The sequence below is a fragment of the Poromitra crassiceps genome (assembly GCF_964638095.1).
Source record: "Poromitra crassiceps genome assembly, chromosome: 15".
Taxonomy (NCBI): Eukaryota; Metazoa; Chordata; class Actinopteri; order Beryciformes; family Melamphaidae; genus Poromitra; species Poromitra crassiceps.
The window spans coordinates 15,580,222-15,608,081 of NC_139634.1; the positions used below are offsets into that span (position 1 = coordinate 15,580,222).

At 44.8% G+C, this 27,860-nt stretch overlaps 1 protein-coding gene across 1 annotated transcript; it reads right to left on the reverse strand.

Moving 5' to 3' along the window:
• Positions 1 to 989: 989 nt before the first annotated feature.
• LOC310789965 (F-box and WD repeat domain-containing 11-B) lies at positions 990 to 27,851 on the reverse strand. Its single transcript, XM_083651686.1, has 13 exons — positions 27,729 to 27,851; positions 22,855 to 22,920; positions 19,029 to 19,248; positions 18,507 to 18,693; positions 17,213 to 17,303; positions 15,298 to 15,435; positions 13,810 to 13,928; positions 8,586 to 8,835; positions 6,393 to 6,511; positions 5,924 to 6,034; positions 5,678 to 5,756; positions 4,904 to 5,068; positions 990 to 2,398 (listed from the first exon to the last, which is right to left on the reverse strand). The coding sequence occupies exons 1-12, from the start codon at positions 27,765 to 27,767 to the stop codon at positions 4,907 to 4,909; spliced, it is 1,581 nt and encodes a 526-aa protein (XP_083507812.1). The 5' UTR covers positions 27,768 to 27,851; the 3' UTR covers positions 990 to 2,398; positions 4,904 to 4,906.
• Positions 27,852 to 27,860: the final 9 nt, after the last annotated feature.

Here is a 27,860-nt window from a genome sequence, read left to right on the forward strand (position 1 = left end):
AGTCTCTGGGGAAAAAAAGTAACAGCTGAAATGTATATATTTTTTGCCTGGCTAACACTGCTCTTCAACTTGCACCTTGTATGAACAGCTTGAACAATTGGAGGCAGCGTAGGCTGTCTTCAAAGCGATCAGGACAGAAGAAAAAGTGTCTGTCTTGTCAGTAGGCTAATGGTAAAATAAAATAAATATATATATTAATTTTATTTTATTGCCCAAAATTGTAGTTTGAGTAGTTAAACTACAAAAAAAATGCCCAAAAACTACTTGACTCACTATGCGAGTTGAACTACTAGCAAGTTACTGCAAAATGTAGTTAGACTGTAGTTAGCTACTACATTATATAACTAATTTAAATGGTTTTAAAATCCAACTGTTACATTCTGTTGCCTTGATAAAACACTTGCTTGTATCATCAATTTATTTGTCTAAATTCTGAATTTTATTGTTTAGGAAAATTAAGTCAGATAGTCACAATAGATAATAGTCTGGAAACAAATATTTACCCCTACTCTTTTCCTTTTTCCATACGTTCCCAGACTTTGAAAATACTAAGATCAAATGCCATACTTGTGTAGGAACCCTGAATCAAGGAGTTTTACCAGTGCAAGTCAACTATACACATTGATAACTTGACACTAACCCCACACTTGAAAACATCCACTTTAGTCTCACCCCTATAATTTTACAGATGTATCTGCACCTATGTCCATGTATTAAATTCTCAGTTCCGAGTATCGTCGTCTTTCTCCAGTTACTTTTCGGTTGTCGCCTTCTTGACCTTTGTGATGTCACACAGTGCATGAAGACATCACAAATACCAGCTGGAAACAGGTGACAAACATACAGTAGCTCTTTCAGAAATCACACCATCTTATCACCTCCAGTCAGGGCTTCAAAATTGCAAATAAATATGATTTATCTGCAAGGCAGGCACCCACTAGTTCCCTCTGTAACACTGTTAGTCTGAGCAAAACAGGAGCAGAGCAAAAGTGTTCTTACATGCATGTCAGATGGAGAGAGCATGGCACGTGCAAACCCACACACACACACACACACACGACAAGAACAAACAGACAAGACATTCATTCATGTTACAGTTGGCTCAACACTCCACCACTGTCAAGTACTTTATTCACAATAAGGTCATTTTCTTCTTTAAAAAATCATTTTTAATATACAACACAATTTTTGACAAGACAACTCCGTTTACAGCTAAATTTGAGCTCTTGAGTTCCAGCTTCTCTCATAACCAAAGCAAGCACATAGATGATGGGGGGAGAGGGGCAGAGAGAGAGATGAAGTGAAAGGGACAGATGGACAGGAGTAGAAGTTAGAAGAGAGAATGAGGAAAGACAGAGTGAAAGAGGAAAGAGAACTACGCTTAGTATGATTTTTGTACTAAGAACCAAAATATTCATCAAATAAAATTAGAAAATAATAGTAATAAAAAAACAGTAAGAAAGTAAGAGTTAAAGAGAAAACGAAAAAAAAAGAAAGAAAAAAAGAGCAGAGGTATACCGGGATGCTGTATCCACGGCAACCTCACATGCACGTCTGTCTGTTTTGTCGCTTCTGCTCTGTTCCGCCGTTTCACAAGTCCACATACACAATCACGCACTCGCGCAAACTTTTGAGTGTGTGCGCCCCCATATTCCAAGCGAGTGTGCATCCCTGGGGGAGCGGGGTGGGGAAGGAGCAAGTGGGGGCGGGGGGGAGGAGAGACAGGGAGGGAGTGAGAGGGAGTGGGGAAGGGCGCAAGTCGCCCCCAACACGTTTCTCCCTCCTTCACTCCCTCCGCCTCCCATCCTCCCTTCCTTTCTTCCGGCTGAGTAAAGAGTCTCTGTCTCTCGCGTCACAGCTCCGGTCATCCTCTGTCCAACGCTGCCACTGTGTACGCATGTGTGTGTGCGTGTAATATGTATATCTGTATCAGTGACTCCATAATGTTTTGGCGGGGGGGTTGAAAACTGAAGAGCAGCAGCTGCTTGGATTGGGTGTAAGGGGCACAGGAGGGAGCTTATTGACTTATAAGGTCTATGTTAATACTGGCATTAGTGTACTTTACAGAACATAAATTAGTAGTAGAATATGAACGTCTTGGGAGAGTTGCATGGGTTCTGCGGTAGGGCATCCTCATCTGTGTGTCTACCTGTGGGTCATGTGTGTGTGTGTGTCTGTGCATGTCAAGGTACTGGCAGGCAATGGGCACGAGCTTAAGAGTCTGTCAGAATGGGCGGGGGAGGTGGTGAGGTGGTGGGGCGGGTGGGGTTTGGGGTGGTGGACAGAGAGATGACGAGGAGGAAGGAAGAGAAGAGGTGGGCTCCTTTCCACAACGGATGCACCCGTCAGCCAATCAGCCCTGGGCTCCTGCAAGAAAGGGTGCGGTGGGTGGCGCCACCTGGGGGAAAGAGAAAGGAGCAGTTAATGACATGCTGGTCGGCTTGGCATGCTTTAATGTACTGCGATTATGCTTAACTGAGTGTGAGTGTGTGTGTGTGTGTGTGTGTGTGTGTGTGTGTGTGTGTGAGAGTATGAATAAACGAAGTTATTGACCAAGGTAATACGGTATGTACATTCCAGGGTTCCCACACCTTCTTAAACATCAAATTCAAGGACTTTCCAGGCCCAATAAAATTCAAGGCCCCAACATGTCATAGTTTGAGACACAGATCAAGGTTAATTACTGTTACAACATTGAGAATTTGTATTATGAGAACTAGCAGGTTTCACAGATGGCAATTAAAAAGAGAGGCTTGAATGTGTGAACACTTCTCAACTGTGCCGTCATGCCCCACTTTGGAGGAGGAAAAATATTCATGCCCCAACAAAATTGGTCCAAGTTTAACTTTCATTGAAATAACATCAAGATCATGACCATTCCTTTCTATTTTTTTCAGTAATGTTGTCCAAATAAAAAAAACTGCTTCCATTTCAACTTTATATGGCTTTTTGTGACATTTTGTGATTAGATTGCTCCATCTGTGCTTAAAATAAAAAAAAATAAAAGAAAAAGCAAACAGTAATTGCAATTGCAATCACTTTGCTACAACAATAACAAAGTTAACTAGATTGCTCCAACAGACAAAAAATCAAATTAAATGTGCAATCACTTTGTTGGAAAAATTTGCAAGTCCATTTGTGAGCGGACTAAAGGGGGAATTATGCTCACCCTGCCGTGAAGGGCGCGTGGGTGGAGCGAGGGGCGGGCGCGTCAAATGACGTAAATTTGTTGGCCGTGGTTATTCGCTAGCTCCGTCGGGCACTCGCGCGGTGCGACATTTTTTTCCTCACAGCGCGAGCAGCGCACGGCTTCTCTCCAAACATGTCCGCTTTCGAGCCACTGAGCCCTGAACACTGAGCTGTGTTTTCGCCACATTTCTTGACCCATGTGGTAGGCTATAAACTTAGATTTGCAACTGTTCGTTTTTAGTCATTTCACCAAGTAAATGTGTTGTGTTGAGAGCATTATTGAGAGAGATTAAAAGCAGCACAGAGTAGGCTATCAGGGCTGAGAAGTAAAAACGGCTTTCAGTAAAAACAAGTTTGGTGAGTCCTTCATGTGCTGATGTGCGGTCGTTTGAGAGTGAAAGCGCACTCAGTACTGCACAGAGTTTCATTGCGACTTTTCACGGGCTGTCCTCACCATTGTACAATACATGCTGATCACTTTCTGAGTATAATGGCATCACCCCCAGCGCGAGGTCTACACGGTGACTCACGGAGACTCGCGGGGCCCCACCCCCACGGAGCTTTGCTCGAGTATAAGAGCACCTTAAGTCTGATTCACTGTATTAGTTGCTGCAATGTCTCCAAGTGTCTTTTTAATGTGTTGGGCTTTATACTGTCCACTGCCAGAGTTTTCAGACATAAACCAGACTGGTCTCTCCTCACCTCCTACCACATTCACTGTGAATCTCAGAGCAAGATAGGTGACGGCGTCCTCATATTTTCTTCTTGCCTTGTGTTGTTTTGGTTGATTACCCTCACCCGACTCCATCTTGTTTGTCTCAGAAGCCCTGTCAAATGTCTCTTCATTCTGACTGCACACGAGCCTACTTTTAATGCACACCGCCTCCAGGACACATGTGGTACGGCTGCCAACAGGCCCACACTCATGTAATCTGTCAGACGGATGCGGGATCCGACAAAAATAGAACAGGTGCGTAATTGTTGCGTACTGCATGTATTGCCCATCAATTAACATGGGCGAGAGTTGATCCAGCAGTTTCACCGGATCTGCAACGCAGCCGTAACTAATCTGGTGTACATTGCCTGTAACACTCCACTCTGTGTCTGAAATGAATGAATGTGAAGTCACTACGGAAGCGGGGTTTGTTTATTCCTCCGCTGTGAAAAGTAGTCCACTGCCAAAAGCACATGTGCACTTCAAAACATTGGTTCTGCACTGTATTTCTTCTTTTTTTTATAGTATTTATTTTTGAGCAGGGAGCATTGCTGTTACAATACATTAACAAATGTATTTTTTTTTTTTTTTTATACATTGAAACATCCCAACCAACACATCTACCCCCACTCACCTCCCCAATAACCAGTCCCATTCCCAACAGAAAAAAAAAAAAACATAAGATAAAACAATACATCAACAATAATCTGCGCTGTATTTCTGCACCGCACCTGTAATGCCACTGTGCCCCATGGGAGGGGCACGCCCCACCATTTGAGAAACGCTGCATTATGTTAAAAAAAACATTCAAAAATAACTTCAACTTCTATTGTTGCACAAAATATATAAATGCAATCAATTTCAATGACTCGTGTTTATTTATGTTTTACTTTCAAGGCCTTGTTTTTCTCTCTCTCAAATTTACAAACTTCCAAGCGCCCGTGGGAACCCTGACATAAACAGGTCTTATCAACCAACTGTGAACATGTGCGCCTGTACCTGCTATCTAGAGATGTAAGTGTAGGTGCGGGACGGAGACCGCCCCTCTGACTGGCCATTGGTCGAGACGTTCAGGAAGTCCCAGATCAGAATGGTGTCGTCGTGGGAACTGCTGATGATCTGGAACTCATCGAACTGAAGACGGAACACGCGGCCCGAGTGCTCCTGAAATACACACGCAAGCAAAAGGAATTCAGTGTGTGACATACACGAGTTTGTGTCACACGCATGACGGATTACACACACCACTAGTGTCACACGCATGCCGGATTACACACACCACTAGTGTCACATGCATGACGGATTACACACACACCACTAGTGTCACATGCATGACGGATTACACACACTCACCACTAGTGTCACATGCATGACGGATTACACACACACCACTAGTGTCACATGCATGACGGATTACACACACACACACCACTAGTGTCACACGCATGACGGATTACACACACACACACCACTAGTGTCACATGCATGCCAGATTACACACACTCACCACTAGTGTCACACGCATGCCAGAGTACACACACTCACCACTAGTGTCACACGCATGCCAGAGTACACACACTCACCACTAGTGTCACACGCATGCCAGAGTACACACACTCACCACTAGTGTCACACGCATGCCAGAGTACACACACTCACCACTAGTGTCACACGCATGCCAGAGTACACACACTCACCACTAGTGTCACACGCATGCCAGAGTACACACACTCACCACTAGTGTCACACGCATGCCAGAGTACACACACTCACCACTAGTGTGCGCAGACATAAGGTGCTGGCAGGGGCTCGTGGGTCCAGGGCTGCCTGCAGGTCCCACACCTTGATCTTCCTGCAGAGAGACGTGAGGAGACGGGGGGTCAGAAACAACATGCGGCTCCAAGTGCAGAAAACTGTGTGTGTGTGTGTGTGTGTGTGTGTGTGTGTGTCTGTGTGTGTGTGTGTGTGTGTGTGTGTGTGTGTGTGTGTGTGTGTGTGTGCGACATGCGAGTGACTCACCCGTCGTAGGCGCCGCTGACAATCCTCTTGTTGTCGAAGCGAATGCAGCGCACCAGCTCCTCGTGACCCTCCAGCACCCGCAAACAGGCACCACACTCTATGTCCCATAACCTGGGAAGGGGGGGGGGGGGGGTTTAGGGGGGAGACCAGTCATTATGATGAAAACGATGGGGTTGCACTTGACAGCAAGGTTATTTTGCAATACTTAATTCAATTGATGAGGATGTCCATCATGAAGACCACAGACAAAATGTGTCCATCGCTCTGGTCTTTATCAGTGTCTCAGCCTCAGATCCATTTAGTTTAATTGAATCATGTTCACGTAAAATGTCTGCGTCAAGCGATATCGACAATGCAAAAACATAAATTGCATACAAAAACAAAACTTTTTTAATAGACAAGGAAAGACCAACAGGTCTTACGAAGTACAATCTATTTAGTGTACTTGTTTATGCTCTTGCACACATACCGGATGGTGTTGTCGGACGAGCCACTGACCACCAGGCGATCTCGGTACTGAAGGCAGGCGATGCCCCGCTTGTGCCCATTTAGAGTGCGCACAAACTCACAGGTGCTGGTGCTCCACACCTACAAAAAGAGGGGTGACAGAGAAAGACGTCAGCCCCACAGACATGACTCACATATTCAACACAATGGCCCATATTTATTCAGATGCTTAGCGCTTACCCAACAAGCTGGAACATTAAGACTTTTGCTGGATGTGAAATCACAGGCCAAGTTTGACATTTCTAGTCTCTTTGAAATGCACTTCCAACACATCATTCACCCCGTCACCCGCACCTTTTTAGTATAAGGGAATCTTTTACACTATGAGTTGATCATTTTTGGGCAGATTTATTTTTTTACTGTACATATGAGAAGCGGGCTTGTGACCACAACGTTTCCAGTTCAAATCCTCTAATGGCTGTGTGGAAATCTGGGCAGAGAAGATGAATGACCAACACTCTGCCCTCTCTCTCAGCAAGGCCTTTTTAACCCCCAACCGCTCCACTGGACCCTGCTTTGTGGACGACGGCAGAAGACTATTGTGACGCTGGGAAGCTCCCACATATGAATGCGAGAGAAGACGTTGTTGAAAGAGAGCATGTGTACTCAATCAATCTTTCCACAATACATCAATTTAAAAATAAAGCCGACACTGCATAAACTATTGTCAGAGCCAAAACACAAGTTGTTTTTCTTTTCTTTTTACAGATTATGAAAGTGCAGATTGTAAGCTTTCGAATGATGTGTCATACATTGAAATCAGAGTTTATATACCGGTGTGTGTGTGTATATATATATATATATATATATATATATATATACATACATATATATATATACATATATATACATACATACATACAACAAACTACTACGGCTACTACAAATAGTGTAGTAGCCGTACTGTACCGCACTGTAGATGCTACCATTATGTATGACTAATGTTCAATAGTATGTTTAATTAGGTATACGCTATTTGCACCTAACAGAATGTTATTATGTTTAATTATGTTTAAAGTATGTTCATGCCATTTGCACTATGGGCAGTGAATACACCACTGTCTGTGGCGTGTCTTACTGCTTTATTGCTTGTTGCCTCTTGTTTTTTATTTATATATCTTTTATTTTTTGCACTATGTTGTAACGGAGCCTACAGCACAAGAATTTCACACGTGATACTTGTACTACGGAGTGACAATAGAAATCTTGAATCTTGAACATACATATCGTCGGTGTCGGGCCAGGACCTCGAATGTCACTTTTTTCACTTTCTTACTTTTTGTCATGAATCAATGCCATTGGTCACCCTTCACGTCTCTGTGTGGTTTTTAACAAATGCAACCAATGGAAAAGCATTAAAACAAGCTTGTGAGTAAATCTCGTAACGCCATTCGCCCTCAATCTGTCAGTCAAACCTCGAAATCCCCCCCCTACCTCCGTGTGTACCCCCCCACGCAGGACACTAAACCCGGAAAAGACACACGGCAGACGCGCTGTGTATTTCTCATATTGTTTTGACTCATCCTGGCTTCCTCTGACGTTAATATATCAATCAAATGTTTTCCAGTTATTCCTAGGCTGCAAACTTGTTTTAACATGCAAATCGGAGTGCTTTCTGACGAGAATAAAGTAACGTTAACGTTACGTTATGTCAGACTATTTCTCACCCCATGCGAAAGCCCCAAATCGGCCATGAGAGGCGAGGGGCAATCCTGCTGCTCCTGAGCGCGCGCCCGCGGCCTGGAGCTTGGGGGCTCGTGCATGAGGATGCGGCTGCCTCCCGCTTGACTGGCCATGAGAAAGCGCTTCCAAGTCGGACTGATAATATAAACATCATCATTTGAGCTTATCCAGGTCAGATATTTATAAAGTAATAACACATTCAGCGGGAAACTAACTATAATTAAGACATGTGCCAACTTTGACGACATTTGGTTCAGTAGTTTAAGAGCAAACAGGTTTTTTTTACTTCCTGAAAAGTTTCTGTTTTGGAGATTCGAGGTCCTGGAACGACAGCAGCGATATACAGTATATATACACATACCGGTACATACATATACACACATCTCGATTTGTGTGATTTCACGGTTGCCTACTCGTTACTCCTTTCACCCAACAGACTGTGATGCAAGCCAACGTCCTGTGCTCTTGGTACCTTGATGGTGCGGTCCCCTGAGGCGGACACGATGTACTTGTCGTCAAAGTCCACCACGTTGACGGCGGCGCGGTGCCCCACCAGCACGCGGCGGAGGCTGATGTCTGTGGGCGAGGCCATGTCCCACACGGCGATGGAGCGGTCCTTGGAGCAGGTGACCATCAGGCCGTTGGCGAAGCGCAGGTGGAGCACCGCCTCGTTGTGGTGGATCAGGGTGTTCAGCACCTCGCCCGACGTCACCTCCCACACCCTGCAGAGGAGGAGGAGGAGGAGGAGGGGGTGATGGAGGGAAGTGGGGGAGATCAAAGAGGTGAGACAACAGGGTTATTATGGTTTAGCATTTTTCAGCATTAACAAAATATATACATTTCATTTTGACATTGTTTTCAATTTTAGTTTTAAAAGCAGGTTCGCTAGTTTAGTTTTTTTATGCTTAGTTTTAGTTTTCATTAGTTTCAGTCTTAGTTTTTCTTGTAATATGAGGTATTTGTCAGGGGCGAGAAGAAAGGTCAGAAAACGTATTGTGTAATATAAACAAAACATATCACTTTAAAAAAAAAAATCACTTAGGACTGATGAACAGCCATCCACAAAAGACTACTATAAATGCTGTGTCAGTCAATGTGTTAATCATCTATTGTAACTGACATTTTTTCTATAATTTTATTATATTTTAGTTAGTTTTGTAAACACACAATACAGTTTCAGGTAGTTTTCGTTTATTGTAAAGCCTCGTTTTTGTTACCGAAAATGCCCCTAACCCCCCACACACAGTTTTTTGTTGTTTTGTTAACGATAATCCCGTTGCGACAGGGTGGTCGAATGATGAGGGCAGAGGTGATGAGGGAGGAGAGGGGGAGGAAAAGGAATGGTGGCAGGAAGGGGAAAAGGGGGATCTGAAATGAGGAGGGGTATGAGACAAAAGGGACAAGGGAAGAAAGGACGAGGAGGTGAGAGAAGTGGAAAATGATAGGAGGAAGGAAAGGAAAATGAGATGGGGCCGGCGGAAGAGTGGTCAAAAAGAAGGAAAGCGGAAGGTTGAAGACGGAGAGAGTGGAAAAGACAGATATGCAATGGGAGCGAGGGAAAAAGAAAAACAATGGAGACAGGAGAGAGAATGATGTTTATTAGTTTTACAATGGAGAGTAGCTCATAGAGTTCACACAGATGCGGAGCACGCGCACTCACGCACGCACGCAGGAGGGGCTGGTAAAAACACTTTATTGAACTCCGCCGTTGGGCCGCGAGGATCAAACGAAGAACACACACTGGAAAAGCTGACATTCAAACCTACAAACAAGTGCCTGTCAAGTCGTTGCTAAGGAAGTGAAGTCACATTTTCCTTGGATACCGCCCAGCGAGTACGGCCGAAGTGTGAAGTAATAAGAGAATAAACGTTGAGCTTCTGTGTGCAGTAGCCAATCCAAAGTGCCAACACACACACACACACAAGCGCGCACGCATGCACACGCACGCACACACACACACACGGCCTATTAAATAGTTGCAGTAAAATGTACAGCTACATTACAAATAGCATTAACTGTACCCCACTATCTCTTGCCATGACAAGAAAGGTAAGTAACTATAAATTGATTTAAAATATTCTTATCTTGCATCTGATACAAAGTAGGGGCTGCTGCCAGGCACTGAAAAGACTGCAAAACAGTATGCCTCAGTAAGTAATGTAAATCCAATTTATTAGAGAAAAGAACTCTCTCACTGTGTACTGTATACAGTAGGTATAGGAGTAGCTTGCCAGTGTGGTTAGGAAGGCAGAAAATGTAAACAACTTGCATGCATCAATCGAGTTATCCATGTTCTTTAGGCTTAAATTTGTTTTTTTTAATAAATCAACTGCATTTTGCTGTTTTGCTAACACATACATGCATTTTGGCACAGAGGAGAGCAGGTTTTTGAAGCCATGAAAGTTGGACCAAACAACATTCACCTACGGATGCTTATTTGAACATTTAGATAGGGGGCACGGTGGCTCAGTGGTAGATCTGTCGCCTCACAGTCAGAAGGTCCTGAGTTCGATTCTCGCCTGGGACACTGTGGGCGCTGTGGTTATGTTCCCCCCCATATCTTCAGTGCCTACTGCCCAGGTGGGGTATCTCGTCGTAAGGGCCTTTCTCTCTGTGTGGAGTTTGCATGTTCTCCTCCGTGTTCCTCCGTATATAACCCCCCCACTAAAAATATGCAGAAGATCAGATCGTCATCGTCATCCGACCAGTGACGACAACATCCGAAGTTGGTCCCCGGGCGCTGTACGAGAAAGCGACCACTGCTCCTGGCCTGCCCCTCAGAGGAAAGGACATGCCTGGATGGGTTAAATGCAGAGGACACTTTTCACCGGCCACCGTCAGCATGAGTGTGTTGTGGCCGCATGCATGTATTGTGGTGTTCGTGTGACAATAAAAGACGGGCTTGTCCGTTACGAGTTTTTTTTTAATTGAATTCCTTTAGCAGCCTTGCCTTGTGTGCTGCTTCTTTTGAGAGTCCAGCATGTCGTCCTCCCGCACAACAACGGCCATTGTTTCAATCTGTGACAAGCGATCTTGTCTTCACGCATAATGTGGCTCTGTACATTTTGCTGTGTGGAGGAAGGGCCATTCTATTCTTTATTTATTTAGAGACTTTTGCCTTTATTTAGATCATAGGACAGTAGGCAGACAGGAAAGGTGGTGAGAGAGAAGGGGGATGACATGCGGCAAAGGACCTCGGGGTGGATTCGAACCCGCGTCGGCTGCACGAAGGACCGAGCCTCCGTCATACGTGTGCTACCAGGTGAGCCACCAGGACGCACAGGGCCATTCCATTCTATGCACCTATTTCACAATGATTGGACACATGTGACAGGGACTGCTGGTTTGGTTAACAAGGATTTCTTTTTTGTTTTTTTGTTTTTTTTTTACATATGAAGATACGCTTGAATGATGGTACCCCTACAAGCCAGATTCTGAGAAAATCGCCCTGAAAGTTGTTGAAGAAACAGATTGAAACAAGCCTGTTTTGTTCAGAAAATATAAGTATTTAGTGATCCTTACACTGGATCAAAAAGCATACTTGCCATCCCTTTCACCAGACCATATCACAACTAGTCAAGAGGGGGCCCTTGTGAGAGGAGTTAAGGTACGACTTCACGATTGACTCAAAAAAGTAGTGGTTTCCGAATCACAAGAGGCTGCATGTTAGAGGTAAATGTATTTGAGATTTCAGGCCGTTTCCCCCGAGCAATTTATTATTATTATTAAACCTTTATTTAAGCGAGTCCCATTGAGATTACAAGATCTCTTTTTCGAGGGAGCCCTGGCCAAGACAGCAGCAATACAGTTTCAACTTGCAGTTTGGCTAGCTTTAGCATCTGATCCAAGTGCTAACAATTCATATCAGACAAGGCACACCCAAACAACTGCCAAGATAAAGACAACGTCCACATAATAGCCTCGCTCGTGTCTAATTTGCCATTTGTCCGAGTGTCAGAGCGGAACTGATTCAACCGGAGTAGTAGGATGTGGAGCCAGACTGTTCACCGTTTGGCCGTGGCTTAACTTTGGCTGCGTTTGCCAGATGGAGTAAAATAGGATCATGTATCAGGGTGAAAAAGGAGATGAGTTTAGCTTCTTTACATGACTGTCAGTCTAATTTTTCAGACCAGGAATACTGGTTTTGGTTGCTACTATTTGTATTTACACGTCAGTCACAATGTTTGCGAAGCCTCAGGTTCTCATAGAGTGAAAATGCTCTTACTGAAGCTGCCTCGTGTCGCCTGTGTCGGGGCCAAAAAGTTGCACTTGAACACACCGCAACAACTCCAGTCTACTAGCACGCACCTGCATCAGAGGAATTTACTCCATACCAGCAGGACAGCAAGCTGGGTGTTTATCTAGTGTTTTCCCAAGAATTCTATCTTACAGCGGTGGGCCGGTCCGGGGGGAAACACTATAGCAGTTACTATAGGGCTATAGGCTATTATAGAAACACTGTAAGCACAGTTAGTAGTTAGTAGGCGACAGAGTCTGCAAGCCTGACATCTGCAATTATTATAGAAAGGACTGAATTATTCTACATGTAGTTTAGAAAGGGTTGATGCCGCAGTCTCTCTCTCTCTTATTTTGAAAATATTTTTAGGATGGCATTACAGTGGCAGCTGACCAACCAATCAGAGTCATGTCTCACACCGACGTTGATTGCCAATGGTGTGGGACACACTGCAAAGACCAGGGCGAGAGACGCTCACCGACAGCCTAGACATTACCGACAGTCTGCTGGGTGTGTCCAACGCTACAGACAGACCAAGCCCTGATCCCCACTGTGAGGTCTCCCTTCAGTAATGAGAAACCTTATCGCAAGGATTTATTTATGCTATATTGCCAAAGATCCTTGTGGAATTCATGCGTCATTACATAGCGTGCAATAGATAAACCAGAGGGATAGAAGAGAGGGACAGATATGCAAGAGATGTCATAAAGTGGATTCGTTTTTGGATAATAAGGCAAACAGTGGCTGTGCTGCTGAGACTAATAAAGCAGACTGTTATAAAACAAGGCCCAGCGTTGGATCTGTAGCATAGCAGCCCATGTCTGAGGCTTAAAGTGCCTGGAAATCAGAAATATTCTTTTATTATTTAGCATTTTGAGTTCATCACATCACAGGAACCTATGTTAATAAGCCACCAGCCAAATTTGAACGATGATGAACGTCGCAAAGTACCGTATATACACATAAGACCCTAAATTTAATAGTTAGAAGGTTTTTGTGGATTTTGGTTTCCAGGGACTTTAATGATCAATATTAAGAGTGAAATCAAGCTTTTGAGTGGCTTTTCTATACATTAATTTTAATGTATAGAGGCATCGCATCAGAACCAGTTTTGATCTGATCATCTGCTTTTTGACTCTGTACATTGTTACGGTTTCCTCTAAGGTTTTACACAGTTGGGACTCCGCCTGCGCTAGTAAATACAAGCGGATGAACGTGATCGCTTGATGCCAACTGGGAAAGCATAGTTGTAGCCGGTCAAACCATCCAGACACCCAGTGTAAAGAACTTGGCGTACCAACTTTCTCCTCAACAACTGAAAGTCATTTTCAACCTTTCCGACTCCCGTTTGGATCCCCCCCAATCCAACCTGACAGCGTGTGCTGTCTGTAGCAAACAGTGATGAGCGTGGTACCTGACAGCGTGTGCCGTCTGTAGCAAACAGTGATGAGCGTGGTACCTGACAGTGGAGTCGGAGGAGCCGGTGACGATGACCCTCTCATCATACTGCAGGCACAACACTGAGCCTGTGTGACCCGTCAGTATCTTCAGACACTCCAGAGACTGCTTATCCCAGATCTGTGTGGAGAGGAGGACAAGAAAGACCAGGAGGAAGAGAAAAGGGAATAGGAGGAAGGACATAGAGGGAGAGGGAAAGAAAGAAAGAAAGAAAGAAAGAAAGAAAGAAAGAAAGAAAGAAAGAAAGAAAGAAAGAAAGGGTAAGACAGTGGCTCTGAAAGGTAACATATTTGGGTCATACAAAGAATGGCTTGATCTCACAGCATTGCTCATGCCCCATTTCCCCACTGCAGTGTGTGTGTGTGTGTGTGTGTGTGTGTGTGTGTGTGTGTGTGTGTGTGTGTGTGTGTGTGTGTGTGTGTGCGTGTGCGTGTGTGTGTGTGTGTGTGTGTGTCGCCTCCTCCAGAACAATAATAAGACACATTCCCTCTCCTCCTCCTCCTCCCTCCACCCTGCGCCTCCTCCCTCCAGCCAGACAGACGAGCGGAACACACAGCGAGTCTGGAGATCAGCCTTCTGATCCTGTAATTCACTTGTGCTCCGTCTGTGTGACTGTCTGCTGCTTTCCCCCAGCGCCACACACACACAATAAGATGAGAAGCCACACTGGGCCAGAAGTACACAAAGACAGGTAGGGGGGGAAGGAACACACACTTTTGCCTGTGCTAACACACACAAATTGAGATCTGAATGTTAAGAATTTTCTCCACTTGCCTAGTTGGCCCAGGAGGTCAGAGTTCTATTTTGCCTCTACAATGTTTTCACTGGCCCAAGAAGAAAAACATACAAAAAAACACCCACACATTTTTTATTTTTTTTTACAACTCGGTAAGTATATATTTAACATGGTGGAGGGTGAAACAGAGGCGATATTCAATATGCCAGTAAGTCTCTCATTTCCATCCATCTAGCCAATAAATGAAGGGTTCTGATGAGGGGTTCTCATCCAGACTAGGTGCTGTGGTTCTGATGACTGAGGGCTTCTCACCCTGCTGCTCTGCCATCATACAGACTAGGTGCTGTGGTGGTACAGACTAGGTGCTGTGGTGGTACAGACTAGGTGCTGTGGTGGTACAGACTAGGTGTTCTGGGCATTGAGTTTGTGTTGACAGTAATAACGAGTGGCTTGAATGAGCCCGAGTCGCCTCACTTGGTAATTACAGACAAGAGCATTTTCCAGCTTTGTAATTCCAACTACCTACTGCTGTGTGTCCACCACCCACAATTCTAGGGTGCTGCCAACTCTGATTGGTTAGGATCATTACTCTAGCTCACTGATTGGCTAGGATCATTACTCTAGCTCACTGAGTAAGCTAGAGTAATGTGTGAACCTTTCAGTGTAATGGTTTTTGAACTTATGTTGGTTTATATCTCTTGTTCTTTTTAATCACACACACACACACACACACACACACACACACACACGTACCTTGATGGAATTGTCCCTAAGGCCGCTGATGATCTTGTCATCATCGTACTGGAGACAGTAGACCCCTTTACTATTCTCTGAGCGACACTGAATCCTCTGCAGGTTGTGTCGACCACATCGCCAGTTAGCCTCAATAGTCTGGAGAGGAGAGAGGGACCGAGAAGAGAGAGGGACAGAGACGAGAGAGGGACCGCGAGGAGAGAGGGACAGAGAGGAGAGAGGGACAGAGAGAGAGAGGGACAGAGAGAGAGAGGGACAGAGAGGAGAGAGGGACAGAGAGAGAGAGAGGGACAGAGAGAGAGAGGGACCGAGAGAGAGAGAGGGACCAAGAGGAGACAGGGACAGAGAGGAGGGAGGGACCCGAGGAGACAGGGACAGAGAGGAGGGACAGAGGAGAGAGGGACAGAGAGGAGGGACAGAGAGGAGACAGGGACAGAGAGGAGGGACAGAGGAGAGAGGGACAGAGAGGAGGGACAGAGAGGAGACAGGGACCGCGAGGAGACAGGGACAGAGAAGAGGGACAGAGAGGGCGACAAACACAGGTGGGGAAGAGAACAGAGATAAGGCTGTTATAACAGATGCAAGATGTAACGAGTTGGAAAATGGTCATGAGCATGTTGAGACTAGAATAGCTGTTTTACACTAAGACTATTAACGCCCCTATTAATAGCTTGTCAAGATGTGTTCAAAGCAGCAAGGAAACATTTGCAGGACACTCGCTAACTGTGGGGGGAAAAGCTATAGCATTAGCAACAGTGAGAACAACTCACTGCTACACTAGTATGGATATATATTATGGATATATACTCAGTCAGATGACCCAATGGATATCTGGTCAAGTTCCACTTTTCTTCTTCTTCTTCAATAAATGAGACAAGTGTGGGCCAACGGTGGGTGTATCTTCCAAGACTAGAAAATAAAAACTACGGTACTCTCTCAATTTCAAACAGAAGCACAGATGATTTGCTTTGTGGTTTAATTTGGGGATATTTGTCAAGTTTTAGGATCAAATTAGCTGTAAGATTCTTATAATACCTTCCCATTAGACTGCTAATTGGTAGGGATGGGCATTTCAAGTCATTTCAATATTTGAGTACTCCCCTATTATGAACGATTAACCGGGTACTTGCACTTGTTGTGGCTAACTTTATGGGAAACGACAGCAACTTAGTAAACGAGCACAAAGTTTTGAATGAGTTTTATCGGGCCTGCGTTACGGAGGTGAGTGCGTCTGTCTCGTTTGCACAGGGGGTTTCCCCCTGCGTTGTTAAAGGGCCAGTACCCAACCGGTAGAAACGTTACTCGAACACTAACATTATGAACGAGCACTCGCGCCCATCATCCATACTAATAGAGTACCGCAGCGATGACAGATTTTTGTAGGCTCACCCAGAAGTCCCTGCACTTCCTGGTTCTTACGTGTAAAAGTCAATGGGATTTTTGTATGGGAATTTCAGCTAAATGCATGAAATAAGGTCTGTGTTTATGAGACAGCAAAGTTTGTGTTCAGCAAGATGATCTTCACAAATGAGGACAACCTTTATGACTTGAACACAAACTTTGCCCTTTCATAAATTGTTGTTAACCACAGACCTGATTTCATGCATTTAACTGAAATTCGTAGCAAAAATCCCATTGACTTTTACACGTAAGAGCTTCAAGTGCTAACATCCAGGTCTTCACGGACTCATTCCTGCGGTTCTCTATTGGTGTTTTAAACAAAAGGAAATAATGAATTCTTCCAATAGAAAGACGCTTACAGAGGCTGGAGATTAGAGCACTACTTGACTACTACTTGACATGTTTCACTGAGTGTGATATTAATTGAAAAAAGGTACACATGGTACTTTAAAAGTGCATGAAAATAAAAGACATTATGTTTTCTATTCAAATCTCTTTGGCAGGTGTCTCTTACCTCTATGTCTTGGATGATCTTGGGGTAAAGGGAGTGATAGTAGGAGTTGGGCGGGACTTCTGTAGTGCGGTTCTTGAACAGGTACTTTTCCCTTGAGGAAGAAAAACAGAACAAATGACACCTGTTGGAAGCAAACTTAATGCAGGCTTCCTTCTCTACTTCCTCACCCGTTACTTTAGCCCAGATTAAATACTGGAGCAGGAACTGGAAAATGATTATTTACCCTCTCCTTAGATTCAAAGGAGAGGGTAAATAATCTTTTTCTGCATTTTTGTTAGTTTTTCTAATAGAAAAAGGAATTCAGTTAATTCGACAACCCCATCAGTTGTTAATGTAAAACAGCAGTAGACTAGAGGGCACTCCATAGAGTGCATACCTCCACCACGGCATGTTACCCCCATTGCCATGCCCCCTTTTGGCTAGTGGGCGGAGTTAGTCCTTGGCCCATGACCAACCTTCCTACAAAGTTTTGTGGTGTTACGTGAATCCGTTTAGAAATTAGGCACCTTTTTGTGCTTGAACACAACCCATTACAGCGCACCCTGTTGACCAGTGGGCGTGGAAAGTTAATCACTTTTAAAACTGGTTTTATGCTTACGCAAAATCGCCAGCACCGACTGCGCCGAGGGGTCACCGCAGCTGGCCGTCCTATCGGCGCAGCTCGGCGGAGGGTGGCGTGCAGCTCCTCGAAAATGTGACTCCGCGGCGTCAACGCGGGTGTGACGTGACCAGCACGACAGCTGTGATTGGCCGTTCCCTTGGCACATATCCACTGACGTAGTTGTTGTGAGGAATGAGGAAATGCCATTTCCTCATTTAACAGTGCTTGTCCCTCATCTAGCAAAGCCTTCTGCAGGCTCACCGGAATTAGTTTTGAAATGGAGGGACAATAAAATGTCCCCCCACCGACATGATTGCAAGTTCTCGGTAAACAACACGATAGCGTCATATGTAATGGACACGAGTGTACCACAAGCCACCTAGTGTTTTGGACGTGGACTGCAGCCAACGTGCCGAGTTACGTTCGAGTATGCACAGTCTCGCTGTCGCCGCTAGTTGGCAGCAAGGCTCCAAGTCGAGGCTGCGCAGAACCCTGTCGGCGCCTTAAGTTGGCCCATGTCCAACCTTTCTGCCAAGTTTCGTGCAAATCCGTTCATAACTTTTGGAGATATGCTGCAGACAGACAGACAAAGATAGACAGACGAACAGACAGACAAACAAACAGGGGCAAAAACATAACCTCCAGCCAACTGGCTGGCGGAGGTACTAAGCGAACCCCCCACAGCGTTCTCACCACTGGTGTCTCTCGGACAAGCCCTTCCAGAGTGGGTCGGTGCGGACCATGCGTTCAATGAGTTTCTTCCACAGCATCCCTTCGGAGATTACCCTCTGCCACTCCTTACACACCAGCTCTGCGGAGCACAGCGAGCGCGCATCCAGGAAGGATAGGATGTTCTCCGCTATGTGGTCCAAGCCCTGGGCTGGGGGGTGGGAGGAGAAGGAGGTGGGTAGTATGTGTCTCTGGTGCAGAATCAATGGAAATTAGTCTGGTCAGTTTGTATGTAGAGCCTTAGGGCGGAGATATACTCGCTGTTGGCTATGCGTTCGCATGCAGATGCTGCGTCCATTTGGAGCGTGGGCCGTGCACGTCCTATCCAAATGAATGCTAAGCATACTCTCCAAACGGACACAGCAAAATAAGTATGCATATCTCTACCCTTACTGTGGACAGTCCCACTGCATTTGGAGGCATGGATCTGACGTTAAGAGTTGATCCTACCAAAGTGTGGAGATTTGCATCTGTCTGTATTTGTACCTGGCAGTGCAGTGATGAAATCCCTCTGAAGCATGGGTTTGAGGTAGGAGTTGATGTGGCCGTGCTGGTAGTGGCACATGCGGGAGATCAGGTGCTCCACAAACTCCACCTGGTCAGCCTCTGACCACTGGTCAAACAGGGCGATGCAGTGCTCCTTCTCTTTCTCATAGTTGCCCTCCGATGGACGCTTGCGGGACCCTGTCACTGGACCGTTACTAAGCTGAAAAGTGCAAGTGTGTTATTATCGGCATGCTACATAGGAACACATTTAAGCTGTGATATACAACTTTCTTGGAGAACCTTAATTCAATAAATACAAGGGGAAAAGGTTGTTCTATGATGACCTGTTGGCATAGTCACTGCCAGCACTGTAAGAAATTATCCAGGAGCTAGAGATGAGATGATATGAAAATTTCATATCACGATTATCAGTGATCAAAATTATCACTTTTGTCAGTATCATCACGGTATTGTTTAAATGTAGTAAGTACTGATACATTCACTGAAATTATTTCGCCAAGTTTTATATTGAAAACTCAGACCCAAAAAGGACTGATACACTCAACTGGAATCATTTCACCAGGTTGCACATTTGCATCTGGGAGACTTGCTAACTTTGAACGGTACAGTTACCGTAAGGGAATTTTATCATGGTTTATTAAACTGGTTATTGTTTCATCCCTACCAGGGGCAAGGGCAAAAATGACAAAATGCTCCAAAAAACCATGATCAAGGGTCAAAATTTGCCCCCAAAATTTGGATAATTTTATTTACATTAAATTCATTTAAGTTCAATTTCCGTCTGTAGCACACTCGGCACCTGCAAGCTGTTTGCCAGAAGAAGATGGTGAAGAACAACAACACACTCACAGACACACAAACACACAAACAGTGCTGTTCACATTTCAAGGACTTTAAGAAATAAAGCCTGGGGGGGAAATAGATTAAAACAAAAATGTATCCACCGCAGGTTACCTAGGCAACCAGCCGCATACTATGAGAGCACAACAGCCAATGACAGCTCAGCGATGAACAAATCACTGTATACTTGCAGCCTATGTGGAGACAGAGTGATACTGCAGATAGGAAGGAAGTGTATCAAGCTTGGCCCAACACTACTGATGATGACATAACAATTTGATCATAGATGAATTTTGACATTGTGGACTGAGTGCACGAGGCTCAAACTCAAGAGATTTCGGGAGGCTAAATCAAAGCACTTTTAAGGGCCTCTTTATAAATCCAAGCACTTTCAAGTCCTTGAGGATTATTTTTTCTTAAATCCAAGCACTGAAGTACTTTCCAGACCCATGGCCACCGACAAAAGCATGGCAGTCGGGTCATATCCCCAGTTTATATTCATTTATTTCAAAGTCTGAGACGGTGGGCCTCCCCTCAGACAGAGCTTGGTTCTCATCATGGGTCCGGTGACCACCAGGGGCCTTTGAGGGGCTTCGACGGGGCCCCCAACAAATGGATGGATCGTTAAACCGCACCATTATTTCATTACAAGAAGCTTAACATTTAGAGAATGTAGAACAATGGCTATTTTGATTATAGTTTCACTGTTACCTCTCTCTACCTACAGTACAATGTTGGGAATTCTGGACAAAATCTTATCGAACAATTAAAAAAGATCAGATTTGGGTCAGAGACACAATATCGTCAATTGATGCCCCTATTATGAAAAGTTTGAGAATCACTGTACTAGTGAGCTTAACTACAGGTCGTACAGCGTCCTATTCTTACCTCTGAATGCTTTTTGTAGCTCTCCTCCAATTTAAGGGATTCTCTTAGGGCTGTCGAATCGGAATGGATTTGGCTGTTCAATACGAATATTCAACTCTTTTATTATTTTTTTGCTTAAGTGGGACTTGGTTTTACGGTATTAATAGGATACTTATAACCAAATAGGCTAAATATCACGACCTATGGGGAGAAACCAAGCAATTCTACATAAAACCAGACATTCAGGACCCCCATATAACCGGAAAGGAATGGTCCTTTACGACTATTTGACTGAGATCGCCAGTTAGGGTCACCCCTAGATTCTCCTGACTATGCTGTTGGTCGTCTCCTCCTTCTCTCGTGGCCTTAGTCTTTGTTTTGGTGGCTCCCTCTTCTCTCGTCTCCATGCTTTCTCTGTATAGAGGGTATGCACACCCACTGGAACACGCCCCCTCAAATCGGGAATGAGTGTCAAAACGAGTGTCAAATTCCTCCCTGAGCAGCAGGTGTCAGTTATCTAGGCTGATTACTGCATTCAAGCTCAGTCTTACTGTGACTCAGTGGGCGTGACCCCACAGTGACTTCTGCCTCTGTGACATCACATGCATACCCTCTATTCTGCTTTCTCTCTTTCCACTTAACAACTTTGTTTAAAAAATGCTCAGAATGACATCAGCCATTGCTTCATCTGCCTCGCCATTTCTTTTCATGTCTGCTGTAACATTGTGAGTATTAGGGCTGTCTTCCACTCAGAATTCTGTCAGTCGAATCCGATTTGGCCATTCAATACGCATATTCGACTATTCTTTTTTCTCATCCTTTTTAATAAGACTTATCTGGCAATCGGAAAATCCATTGGCATGAGCTTGTGTGATTTGTTAATTGGGCCTTGGTTTTAGAGTATTAATTCACCTTATGTAGAAGAGACAGTCTGGCTTGAGAGTAACAGGAAGTGTCAACACAATCAGAAGCGATTGTGTTGACACTTCCTGTGGCAGAGCTTATCCCCGCAGCCTGCTTCCAGTGAGTCACCAGCTTTGACCAGAGACGATCTGTGGTTTGAGCAGGTAAAACAGATGGTGTTTTGAACAGGAAGTCGTAACACACACGGGTCAAGTGAGCAGGGCTACATAAGGTGAATAGGCTGATGCTTATACCAAAATAGGCTATAGATCACAATCTATTGGGAGTGTGAAATCAAACATTCAGCACCCCCATTGGAATTATCCTTGTTTCTTAACCCCATTTTGCGACTATTCAACTGTGAGATCAGGTCGAATCAAGGCTCTGAATCGTGGACTATTCGGGGTCACCCCTACATCTAAGTTAACGTTTTATATTTGTAAGCAGTAACATTGGCTGGTAAAGCACAGTACCTTTTACAAATGAGCAGTTCATTTCATTGTTACTTCGGTTAGCCTGAAACTCGTCTTTGGACTGCCGTTTCCCCTTAACCGTTGCCTATGTGAAAGATCCGGACGACGTTTTTAACAATAATTATGTTGGTGCGCTGCAATGGCGAGCGTACGTTTCAGCGAGCTGTCCGGCCTCACATGCCTTCAAGTTGTCTCTGCTAGTGAGAGATGCTGTGAGACAGGGGGGGGGTTGCATTAATGCGTTAGGCTAGTGAGAACAACAATATGGCTTCCGGTCAGACTTTTTCCAAAATAAAAACAAGTGAGCAATCTGCACAAGTTTAAGGAACACAGGAGCAATTGGAAGGCGTTTATTTTGACATCACTGTACATGTGTGGGATTTTGCCCGCATTATACTGTAAATGCTAGATTTGCAGGAATTGATACCCGCAATGAATTTTACAAATTCAAACAAATCAAGTCATTCCATCCATATTGTGATGCTACTTCATTCCTCTGACATTTTCAAGGATGTCCAAGGCCTCGATGTAATAAGCTTCCCCAAGAATGACTTATGACACAAGCTAATTCTATGGTAGGAAACTAGTCATATATGGTGCTAATTAATTATGCATATAAATCAAATTTCCCCTTCCCCAAGTCATGGTCATCTATGCTCAAAGTCCACCCTGAATTAAACATACACATACACACACACACACACACACACACACACACACACCTTGAGAACTGTGTTCTTCTTTGGCGACAGGTCGTCTACGAGGTTCTGTGACTCCATCCCTGTGTTCTGTGGAGAGAGGACAAGACAAAGCGGAGGGCTGGGTTAGTGTTGCGGTGTTCTCTTGGGACGGGGTCTGTGTCAAAGGCACTTTAGAGAGCCAGGGTTAACGGTGTGGAGAGCGCTGGACACAGAGTGCCACAAACACAGCCAAGGAAGGGTAGCCGAGAGATGACTTCTGAGGCGTGCACGCATAGATACACACACACGTGCATACACACACATTACGCAGCTATACTCAGCACTGCAACAAGAGGAATCTATCTGGTTGCTTGTCTGTGATGTGGGCAGTCTGGACAGGAAATTAAACTGCAGGATGGCGGGTATGTCACTGGCAGCAGCTCAGACACAACCGTAATGAATGAAAGTAGAACATCAGATAGTGGCCTTCCAGCACAGACAGATAGGGGGCAGAAACATGACTTAACATGAGTTGAGTCCTGCAACAAAGTGCATCGCAAAACAAGCCAGACTGACTTGAACCAGCATCCTTCACAACAGAAACATGGGTTATATAGCAGCACAAACAACTTAGACAGAGCGAGAGAGACTGACCACTTAAGAGCGCACCGAAGACTTCAATATTTCACAAATTCACATCACGCAAATATTACACTTGCGCTGCCAAATATCTTTGAAACATTGGCTAATAGTTGCTTCCTTCCTTAGCAATTAGCATGCATACATCTTTGGAACTTTTCAACAATCAAGCAACAATCTAAGGTACCTAAGGTAGATACACAGATGTTACCAACAAGTTTTCATTGGGGAAATCTAGTCTTACAATCGTAGGTTTTGGCGTCCATACAACAGTAACGTGGAGACTGTCGGTGTAGACTGGTCGTAGTTGGTGGTTAAGGATACGCAGGATTACTGACGTGAAGGGGCCAGCTCCTCATGAAGCAACATGAACGCTTGCATGCCCTTAGGTCACTACGTTTCATCATAGAAGATCCCTCCGTCTTAAGCCAGAGCTACAAACACTCAAGAAATGAAAAGGAACAGCCCAAGCTTTTCTGTGAGGTACACCAAAACAGAACTAAATGAACGATTACCGTTTTCTTTGAATCTACTGTCACTATTAGGGGGTTGACTTCTTTTGAGTTTATTCCCAACAGCATGTTCACTGTTTCCATATGTGTGCACAACCTCCAATTTGGGGAGATTGGACACACACACAGCCTTTACCTGGAAGAGGGTCAACGCTATCACATATCTGTGAGTGTGTGTGTGCAGGTGATGAGTGAGCCAAGGTCAGAGACTTTGAAAATGGCTGTGTAGGCGAAACGGCTAGAATAGAGGCGTGTCTGTCTGTATACTGTAATCGCCCATCTGTTACTGCTTCCCCAGAGGCCACAGAGGTGCCATTGGTGGTTTCTACGTGGAGAGATTGAGAGGAACCAATGGCAACCCCAGGAGTGGACGTCACCACCAACACAGCCACACACACAGACAAACACAAACAGACAAATGGTCAGTTACCAAGACCAGAGCAGACAGGACAAGCAGGCAGGGTGGGCTTGCTGGTGTCGATGGTCATGCAGAGCAGAAGACAGGAGGACAGATACACAGAGAGAGACTGGGTTAGGCCAGGCAGGCAGGCAAGCAAGCAAGCATGAAGCCTCTCAGAAGAAGACCTCCACCTCAGCCCTCACACCTCCAGGTAGAAGGGGTGGAAGCATTGCTCCTTAACATTGGGGTTATTCTCTGGTACGCCTGCACCCTCATCTCCTCCTCACTCTAACCTACTGTCTCGAGGAATTATTATAATATTCATACTCGTCCAATAATAAAAACCTGCAGTTTGCATTAGAGGAAACAAGCACACTGTGCAGTGGATCTTTCAGTTTTGTGATGGCCAATTTGGAATAGAAAAGATTTAATTGGACAAAGCACAGACAGGACAACACTAAATGCAGGTTTATAAAGCTAAAATTCTGTTCCAAGTCACACCAGAGAACCAGAGAAGAACCTGAGAGCAGTGTGCTTCCAATTGGGAGGAAAGGACAACAGAATGTGAGAGGAGGTAGGAGGGTGAGGGGGTGACTAGGTGCTGTCCGCACCACGGTGGTATGAGGAGTCGTGAGGGGAGGAGTGGACGATGAGAGGTGTGGGGCGAGGGGATGGAGAGGGAGGGAGGGAGGGGGAGGGAAGGGGCAGCAGAATTAAGAGGAGAGAGGCAGAACCTGGTTGTGAGCCCGGGTGGAGGGGATGCTCTGCAGGCACCTGAGTGCACACAAACTCTCAGCCACCGAGGAGCAGCCCAGCCAGAGAGAGCGGGGCACAGAGCACTGTGTGAAAGAGAGAGAGGGAAGGAGGGAGGGAGGGAGGAGAACGAAGTGGAGAGTGTGAGGGAGTAAGAGAAAGGGAAGAGCAAGAGACCAGAGATGAGTAGTAAAGGAAAGAGGGGGGGGGGGGTTGGTGAGGGAAGGGGGGGGAGGCGGAAACCGAAGGAGATGGGTGGACGAATGGATGGATGAAGTGGGGGGGAAGAGGAGTTAGAAGAACGAGACCCGTGGAGTGTGGAAATAAGATGATCAGAAGAATCCAAAAATAAACAATTATACAAATATATTATATATATATATATATATATATATATATATATATATATATATATATATATATATATATATATATATATATATAAAATGGGGATTGGAAATAATTTGAGAGGAGGTGGGTGTGTAACCATCAAAAGGTGAGGAGAGAAGAGGGGGAGGAGGTGGGGGAATAGTGAGGGGAAAAACCAGTATTAGAGCTAGTACACACACATTGGCACAGTGAGCGCAGGAACACACACTCCTTCACACATACAAGATACAGACTGATACACAAACATACACACAGAAGCATTATTGGAGAGACATGAAGTGGGTGGGGATAGGTAGACGAGAGGGGGGGGCAATGGGAATATTTGTCAATTAATGACACTTTTGTTTGTTTGACAGATACGCCCCACCCACTGTTCTGCCATCCCCACTCTTATGAGTGGTTAGTGAATAACACTGAGACAAATAAACACACACACACACACAAACGCACACAGTCCAGATGATCCCCCCCAATTATGTAGACCTGTACAATCTTGCCTCAGTCTGCACGTTTGTAAAGTTTAAAATGTGCCTGCTTAAAATCAGTGTAATCTTGCCCTACCATAGGGAATCTATGGCACGGGCAATGCATGTGTCAATGGGGCCACATACTGTACTTTGTGTATTTGTGTGGACAGTAATTAGCATTTAATTGGGCAGTAATTAGGCTAACATAAGTAATTTGAATCTAATGCCAAAACGAAACATAATTTCAGATAGCCACTGTATTGCTTGCTTGCCATGCAGAGGTTTCATTTTATTAAGTACCTTAAAATAACAAACAGATAGCTTAGCAAACATTTATAACAATAGGCTCTAATATTAATGAATGGCTACATTCGTAATTTGTCTCTCCATATGATTGACAACTGTGAACATCCATAGTACCTGGGAATTAGAACCATGAGCAAGCAATCCCCACAAACGTCAGTGTCATGCTATATCTGTCTGGCCCAAATCGCCATGATAGGTATGGTCTTTACTTCCTAGGCCTAACTTACTGAACATGTTATTTGTATTTTAACAGAATCAGCTTTATTGGCCAAGTATGTACACATACAAGGAATTTGACTCCACGGCAGGTACTGTATGTGTCTAAGTCAAATCCCCCCCACGGGATAACAAACTATCCTATCCTAGTGAGCAGTATTTTGAAGCATTTGTTGATCTTCGTCGGGGCTGTCTGGCCGTCTCATTTGGCTGGATGTATGAATTCCTACAAAACGAACATCGAATTATGTGGATGTGCAAGTAAATGTGAGCCATGTAGCAAGCAACGTTTCCATATATTCAATTTGACCCCTATGTTAGCCATTAGCAAGCTAGCGTTAGCCTACTTGGCTACCTAGCTGAGTGATCAAGAAGATACTATTCTCGGTCGATTGTTTGTTGATGGCTCACTTTGACCGGCTGACGAGGGGGGAATGAATATATAAAATGCCAGTCAAGGTCTTTGAGTCACAAAAGAGCAGTTCGCTTACTACCCAGTGGGCTGTTTTGTTTTGAATAATGGCTGTCAATAAACTAGCTTTTTTTGCATGCTAGCTGTTGAGCTAATTGCTACCTCGCTAATCGTGATACTGCTATGTAGCTAATAAAACAGCAACACACACTTCCTTCTACGCAGTTTAAAAATATAAACACACAACCAGCACAAACGATTAGGCTACACTCCTTTTCGAGGTGAAGACTACCGGACTGCTCCATACAGCAATTACGATGTAACGTCAGCTTAACATAAAGTGGATAAAATAACATACGTTACCCGTAAATGTACGTGGTTGATCGCCAACTAGCCAGTGTTAGCTAGCTAGCTGGCTAAGTCACAGACAGGGCCCAGTTAAAGTGGCGCAGCGTCACCGCAGTGATACGCTACCCCGAGAACCATCGGCTTTCTTCGGCCGACGACTTTTCAATAACCCTTTGATTGGCCAGCTAATTACACGTTTTATCCAAAAGTACAATGTTTGACATGTAATACTGTTTCATGTGTAGGTGTCGTTAGTCAATTCGACCCGTATACGGAGCATTCTTAGCGAAATGTATCGATATTTTCAGGCCCTCCCTCTTATTTCTGGTCCCCCCTCCTTTCTCTTCCACCTCTCCCGACAAGCCGCTTCAGCCCATTCCTGCCGTCGAATCGAGCCTCGGCGCCCCCACTTAATATTGGATTGATAATGAACGCATTGGGTGTTCGGGATGCCATATCGAAACGAATCTTACCATCAATTCCAACGTTTTGTCCTCCATCTCCGGCTCCATGTTGACGATCCCCCCCGAAACTCGCTCTGAAAATGGAAACCCAACCCTGCGTCGGCGGCCCGCAAAAGCAGAGACGTCATTCACTTCGCTCAG